General features: G+C 35.5%; 1 protein-coding gene across 1 annotated transcript; it reads right to left on the bottom strand.

The window, feature by feature from the left end:
* Window positions 1–4,802: 4,802 nt before the first annotated feature.
* Window positions 4,803–5,129, bottom strand: LOC149244506 (uncharacterized). The gene has a single exon (XM_089368017.1). It carries the CDS (start codon window positions 5,127–5,129, stop codon window positions 4,878–4,880), a length of 252 nt encoding a protein of 83 aa, XP_089224143.1. The 3' UTR covers window positions 4,803–4,877.
* Between the last annotated feature and the right edge of the window lie 2,618 nt (window positions 5,130–7,747).

The following is a 7,747-nucleotide window of genomic DNA, read 5'->3' as shown; positions in this document are numbered from 1 at the left end:
TCCCAAGAATCTAGAGAAACAGACACATCTTCTAATACTCCATCTGGTTTGATAATAGATCTATCTGCTAATTGTAATAATGTAGGAGTATATTGAAGATTGGGAAGCTTAAGTTGCTCCATTGTTTGTTTACTCATGATGTTAATGGTTGCTCCTAGATCAATCAAAGTGTTTGGAATCTCAATACCATTGATATGAATTTTCACAATGGGACTACCAGGATCTAGATATTTTTGAACAATAGGTTTTCCCATCATGATATCAACAATTTTTCCTACCAATTGAATCTTTTTAATATATTTTCTTTTTCTTCCTGGTTTTCTAATGCATAGCTCCTTAATAGTTTTTGCAAATATTGGTATTTCCTTTATAGCTTGTAATAAAGGAATTTTAATGCAAATATTCTTAAGTTCATCTAGCATATCATAATTTGGTAAAACAATTTTCCTTTCTATTCCTTTATCAATTTTGAGCCTTTCAGGAAAAGGTGGATCTTGCAAAGAAACAAAAGGTTGTTCTACTAGAAGAACTGTAGGAGCTTGCTTTATTTGTTCATCCTTTGATAGTATAGGAATACCTTCCTCTTCCTTTAGAGGAAGGTTTTCTTGATCAAGATTTGCATCTTTCTCATGAATTTATTCACCTTTAGATTTTTGGATGGCAGTTGTTGGTGACTTCTTTGGAAAAACCCTACCAGATCTAAGTTGAACATCATTTAGACCTAATGGGGTAATCATACAAGCTTGAAAATTTTGTCCTTCGACATTATAAATAGCTTGTTGATTTTTATTGTTTGGATTTGGAAGTGGTTGGGCAGGTAGTTGATTGGGTTTTTGAGGAAATGGTAATGAAAGTTGTTGATTTGGATTTTGAAATTGAGAAAGTTGAGTTGGTTGAGGTATTGTGGTGGAAAATAAGGATATGGTTGTTGGAATTGAGGATATTGAGGATATTGAGGATATTTGCCATAAGGATTTTGCCAACCTTGAGCCCAAGATGGATTTTGAGATTGTGGGGGTCAAGGTTGCCATGGCATGGGTGTAGTCCAATTGTTTTGTGGTTGTGCATATGATTGAGTATTGAAACCTTGAGTCATATTTGATTATTGATTTTTCCATGGTCTTTTTGCAATAAAAAAAGAGATTCAGCTTGGCTTGTTGTAGCTTCATCTTGAAAAACAACTTTAAGACCAGGTATTGGAAGACATTCATTTGTGTTATGATTTTCAGCATATATGACACAAATTTCTATACTATCTAAGGGGCATTCTCTTAAGGCGTGTTTCTTCCAACACTTGGGATAGAAAATAGATAATGCAACATTCTCAACTTTTTGCTTGTTTTGTATCTTAAGGGTATCTAGTTGTTCACTAAGACTCCCTAAGATGTCTATTTTGAAATTATCAAGCAAATTGTCTATTGCAACTCTACTCACTGTTCTAGTTGCAAATTTTATTAATTCTTGACATCACAGATCTCTCGGATTTTTGCCAATTCTAGCCTCACCCCTTGAGATATGTTTACATAAATCACAGGTTTCTCCAAATGAAAGTTGTGAAACATTTCCCTTTCCCATTAAATTAAGAAGATCAAATTAATCATCTCTGATGTATTTTAACAAAAGAGTTCTTAGTGTTTCATCATCCAAATTATACATCTTAACTCTTTTGATGTTGTAAGAAAATCTTTCAACTAGATATTCAAGGCTTTCGTCCTCTTTTTGCATCACCTTAAATATTTAATCTTTAAGGTTATGGAACATACAATAATTTTTGTATTTTTTTAAGAATACATTTTTCATTTCGTCCCATGTTCTAATTGTATGTGTTCCTAATCCCATAAACCATTTAAGTGTTCCATCTTTAAGAGTTTCCGAAAATAATTTCAACTTTTGAGGATCAAGTAAGTAGTCATAGGTTCTACATAGAACTTCAAACTCAAAAATAAATGTTTCAGGGTCCTCATGTCTCAAACCATGGAAATTAGGGAGGAAGGAGGGTGAGATGTTCTTCATTGTCGTTGTGGTATCTTCATCAAAGACAGGAAATCCATAAAGATCTAGTTCTCCAATACCACCTCTACCACCTCAACCTTGACCTTCTCGTCTACCTCTTCCACCTCCAATCCTAAGTTCATCATTTACATTATGTACTTCTCCTTCTCCTTCCCCTGCCATTGTAGATTTTTCAGAGCTAACATAAGGTTCTATAATAGGATTATCTAGCTCTTCTTATGGTTCCTCTACTAATGGTATGTTAAAATAAGTTTATTCTTCTTCTTCTTCACTAGGAACCTCTAGTTTTTGTCCTAGAAGTTGTTCTCCTGTTGAAGAGAGGAAAATTACTCCTATTGAGGATGTAGGTTCTTCAACTACAACTTCGGTAGAGGAAGATAGTGAATCTCTAGGTTGGATTTAGATCTATGCACATCAGGAAGTCTATGTCTACCTTCCAATGATGGGATGCGAGTATGGTTGGATGGTGTGGCACTACGAGGTCTAGGTGGAGTGAGTGGTGATGTTGCAACTGAACTTCTACCTTTACTTACAAATCTACCCCTAGAATCCCTTTCACTATGAATAAATGTTTTTTTATCATTTTTCAATTTATTAAAATTAAAAACTCCAAAAAATGATATGCAAGAATGGAATATTATATACACCTCCCCGGAAACGATGCCAAAATGTTTGGTAAATTAATTGTTCTTAATTTAGTTCATTAATTGTCAACCAGGATTTGTGTACTTGTGAAATGTATGTGCACTGTATATGCTAAAATTCTTCTTGTGAATTAATTGATTCTAGAAATGAAACTAATTCTAAGCATGGACACAAATTGGAAAATAATTACACACATGTTTTTTCAATCTAAAGTTATATTAAATTCTAATTAACCAAATTGAAATCCACTTCTTTGCAGAAAGTGAAAATCTATCTAAGTTGCAGAATTCAAACTTCCTTCTAGTTGTGTAAAAGGAAAATGCTTAAAATCCAAATTTCAAGAAAGAAGGGATCTAATTCTATTTGAAAAATTCAAAGCATTCTACACTAACTTGTAGAAGGAAACCCTTATACTAAATTACAGAAAATAATTCTACATTAATTGCATGAAAGAAAAATTGTTATAAAAATGATCTACTTGCAGAAAATGAAATGAAAATCTTTACAACTTGAGAATGATTACTTGTGTACGTATTTAGCCTCTAACAGTGTTTCATCAACAATTAAGAAATCGATTTAAGCTACGAAATTGTAATGACCCACTTATAGTAAAGTAATATTTATAGAATTAAATAAAATTAATTAAATTAAAAACTAAATAAATTAAAATTAATAAATAAACTTTAATTCAAAATTAAGATATGCAGATAAATTCAAGTCAGATTTGATTTATAAAAAAAAATTGACATGTATAATAATTGAGACACGATGATGGAGGATGTCGGTAATGGAAATTTATAAGAAGGAAGCGACGGTTGGAGGCAAAGGGGGCAAAGGAGGAGGAGAAAAACTGATACACAAAGTCTGTGGCTGATCAGGAAGTTTATGCTCAGGAAGACCTAACTTGTTCTGAGGTTTCTAGGCACGGGGGAAACAATGGGCTTCGCTTGAGAAGTTTACTAGACTGAGTAGCAAGGTTCTGCTCAGTTTGGCTGGGTGGTTTCGGTCTTTTGGTAACTGAAGCAGGAGCAGTTGAGGCTTCATCGACCGTAAGACTACAGGTAAGTACTTTCATTGATTCTGTTCTGTTAATTAAATTTGTAAAATTTAGGAAATTTTATTACAGGATCATGATCTGTAATTTCAAAAACTTTACTGTCTCTGCATCTATTCTTTTCTTATTCTGTTCATAAGGAAAAGTTATTAAAATAGTTCACAGTTCTTATATTAAAATAGTTCACAGTTCTTACATTAAAATAGTTCACAATTCTTACATCTGGTATTGGAGCAGGTTCAACTTTTGGACTTGTTAATTTTGTCGAAATAAGGTGGTGCTAAAGCTATTCAAATCATGCACCCAGTAATAAATTTGACAGTACTCATTGTCTGTTAGGACTTTAGCTAGATGAACTTTCATATGCGACCTCCCTATTGATTGTTTTACCATAGGCCTTTTCAACCTCACTAGAAACTGTATCTCTAAGCTTTGTGCAAAACACTGCTTGGCCCTCGTTTCCTTTTCTTTTTCTCTGCAACTCCTTCAGCCTCTTTTTGTTCTAGCTTCAGTTGTGGTAGCTCTTCAACCACCTGATATGAAACAGAGCCGTGCAACTGCATCACGATGTTCTTTGTCAGTAGTAGAAGTATGAGGCTTGGAGTACAAAAATCTAAATATTGGTGTTTTCTGGAGGCAATTGAGCCACCGCCGCCTTCATTTCATTACGTCTGCTTCTAAGATAGAAAGCGAAGAATAATGCTACCGATGACCCACCGAGTAGACCTAAAAGTAATATGCTCACCGGTGGAAATGCTTGTGTTTCCATTGAAGAAGGAATCATTACCAATAAAATCAATACTCACATCAAATACTGATCCTTCTTAATTGACCACTTGTCGGATTGATTGATTTCAAACGTTTTGCAGAAAGCTAGCATCTGCAAACTTTAGGCAACCAAAACTGTAAGCTATTAATGACAAAGTAACCCAGATTTTCAGAAAAGGAAATCGGTAAACATCATAATTTCCAAATAAATTTTGTCTCTACAAATCCAGAAGGTAGCAAACCCTCTCAAAGCCCACTCTGTGGAACAAAAGTTGCAAAACTCATAGTAGTTCCGCTAAAAAAAATATATAGTTGCAACTAACAGTTTAATAAAAACAAAGGTTTCTTTATCAAAATCGTGCATTTGCTTCTCTGAATCTTTATTGCAAAGATATAATCATACTCCAACCCTATAATGGTATAATTTACCAATCACATGCAAAGCAGTGACAAAGCCAATGAATCCAAGGCTCATCACTAACACCACAGTTGGTGCGATTTTAATTCCTGGAGCATCATCAGTATAAAATCTCAGCATATTGCTGCCACTGCTATTACTAGATTCAGCTGCAACTCCTAACAATCTCCTTCGCCGCATGCTTGCAGCTGCATCACTGCCTCTAGGAGAATCCCCTGTTCTTGCCACCATTCTAGACTTGTTTATAGTCAGGATATAGTCGCAGCAGTGCTACTAGTGCCCAAATTGTCTGAGGAGCAATGACTTCCATTAACCTTGATGTAAAACCAGAGACCAATCACCTGTATGCTTCATTTTTTCACCTAGTTAACGTGGGAAATTCCAAAACAACAGAGCTGCCGACGCCAAGTTGCAGAGCTCGGCCAACTGAAATGTGTGTTTGCATTCTCAGGTGTTGGCTCGACATGCCGTCTCTAAACGATCATTGATACAATCGCTCGGATTACACCCATCATAGCAGCCTCTCATAGGGTTCCTGCGTGACGCTAGTACACATATTAACTGCAAAAGATAGGACTGAAATGCGTAAAAATCAGAAAGTGATAAAAATCAGAAATTAATGGATTCTCAAGCTTAAAGGTAAAACACGAAGCCAAGCCTATACCCGACACCCGCTCAGTTAATCAGCTGCGTGTTAGTATATGGCGTAAGTTGTATAGTTTAATGACGCGTCAGGGTATAAGCCAATGTGTAAAATTAAAAAAAAAAAAAAAGATAACTCAGTTTGATCCAGAGATTATATTACAGTAGGTGACAACAAATAGTCACTTCAATGAAAATTCCTCTATCATCCTTTCTAACATAGTTGTAATTCGCACTTGGGATGTAAATGATGCTTCCCACATTTCCACGACAAAATGCATACATTGACATATAATCCATTGCGTGGAACCTCCATGCCTTGATGAAATTTTATGTTCTCAATGTCATGATAACATACAAATATTTCATGGGGTCATAATGAACCCATTCTTAGCCTATTAATGTTCAAAGTCAAACCAACCAAAATATGTATTTATCAACCAATACTCCTGTATTTTGCCGATTAAAAGCAATTTCTTTATGCTCATGTGTACATATACACCATATTATATTGTTCGAATAGTCAAAAGTTTACGTGTCGTGCGCATGGGTGCACAGTTCACGAGTGGGGAGCGGGAAAGTCATCATGTGTCAAGGAAATTTATTTTCTTCACTGAGCAACTTGAGGGGCAGAAGGGCTGTAGTATTTATCCAATGAAAGGTTACTTTGGATAGGCCTCCTTAGTGTCATAGAATCAAAATCGTGGAAAACGCCATGAAATATATTAAATTTTGGTAGTATAACCAAAAAAAAAAAAATATATTATAATATTTGCCTAAAAGAAGTAAATTCAGCCATATTTTATGTAGAAGCTTTTAATTTAGACATTCAATTACTTTCACTAAAAAAAAAATTAATTTTAAGACCCATGCATTAAAATAAGTATTGTTACGCATTAGATAGAATACCTTGCATTAGGACAAGGAGGTCGCGGGACCACCCTCCTTGACCTCGGTACCAGTAAGATCTGCCTAGCAGATAAAAATAGCAAAAACTATACCCGTTTATAAATGTGAAATTGCAAAACGATATGTTAAATCCGAATGTATACCTCAAATTTTTATAAAATTTTATTATGTATACAGGAAACATTACAATGGTAAAGACATATGAGCGACGACGACGGGATCGGGTAGCATCACCATTATTAATGCCACCACCGTTGTCATCACCATCTCCGTCACCATCATCATCGTCTCCATCGATACCATCATCAACACCAATCGCTCCAGCACCGGAGTTGACCGTGATAATGAACTCATTGGAAGCCTTATTGGAAACATTAAGAGGGTTGACCATGGTTAAGACCAAAGAAGAATTTCAACCCTTAGCAACCAATTCAGCTGAAGGAAAGAAATTTAAGTATAAAATATCAAAGGATGATATTTCTAGGGAGCTTCAAAAAATTAAACTCCCAAAATTTTTAGGAGGTCGAGCTAGAGAACGTGCTGAGGCATGGTTGGAAGAAATGAACAAATGTGTTAAATTAAGAGAATACTCTTCTTCTGCAAAAACAAAAATTGTTTTATTTCAATTAAAAGAAAGTGCTTTGATTTGGTGGGGAAATCTGGAAAAACAACTCCACCTCACGATGGATAATGTCCCTTGGTAATTATTTGAGGAAAAATTCCGCATGAAGTATTTACCTCCATATTTTCAACAACAACAAGCCGCAACCTTTCATACATTAGTTCAAGGTAATAAAACAGTGGAGGAATACGAGATAAGGTTTATGGAGCTTGTAAAATACATTCACTACTTAGATTCTGATGAACGTCAGGCTGAACGCTTCATATTTGGGTTAAATCCTCACATCAGGGCCTTGGTGAGCATGTGGAAACCCTCATCAGTAGCTGAGGCGGTAGAATGTGGCCGTTATGCAGAAGAACATCTAGGAAGCAAAAAGGATGTAGGGCCAGCAGAACCTGTACAATCAGGATTTCCAGGAAAGACTCCCCAAAATTTCTTCAGGGGAGGTAACTCAAGGCCACCTTATGGTAATAGATTTGCCTCAAGAAATGTAGGAACAAGAGCTCCCATGGCAGTTAATACTATAGCCACTGAATCATCAAACACCAGTCCATGGAGATCTCGTGGCACTACTAATAGAGGAAGAAATTCGAGAGGAAGCAACATGAGAGGACGAAGCTCTTTATCTAGAAATTCACGTCCTGATTCAAGAGGACCAACACAGGTTATATGTTGG

This window comes from Pinus tabuliformis, chromosome 8 (genome assembly GCF_031772625.1).
Source record: "Pinus tabuliformis cultivar Carrire ecotype Pingquan chromosome 8, CPIR1, whole genome shotgun sequence".
NCBI lineage: Eukaryota > Viridiplantae > Streptophyta > Pinopsida > Pinales > Pinaceae > Pinus > Pinus tabuliformis.
This window is presented reverse-complemented; position numbering and strand designations above follow the sequence as displayed.

Excerpts from the sequence above, each read along its gene's own strand:
- LOC149244506 (XM_089368017.1), bottom strand. The coding sequence starts at position 5,129 with ATGGTGGCAAGAACAGGGGATTCTCCTAGAGGCAGTGATGCAGCTGCA.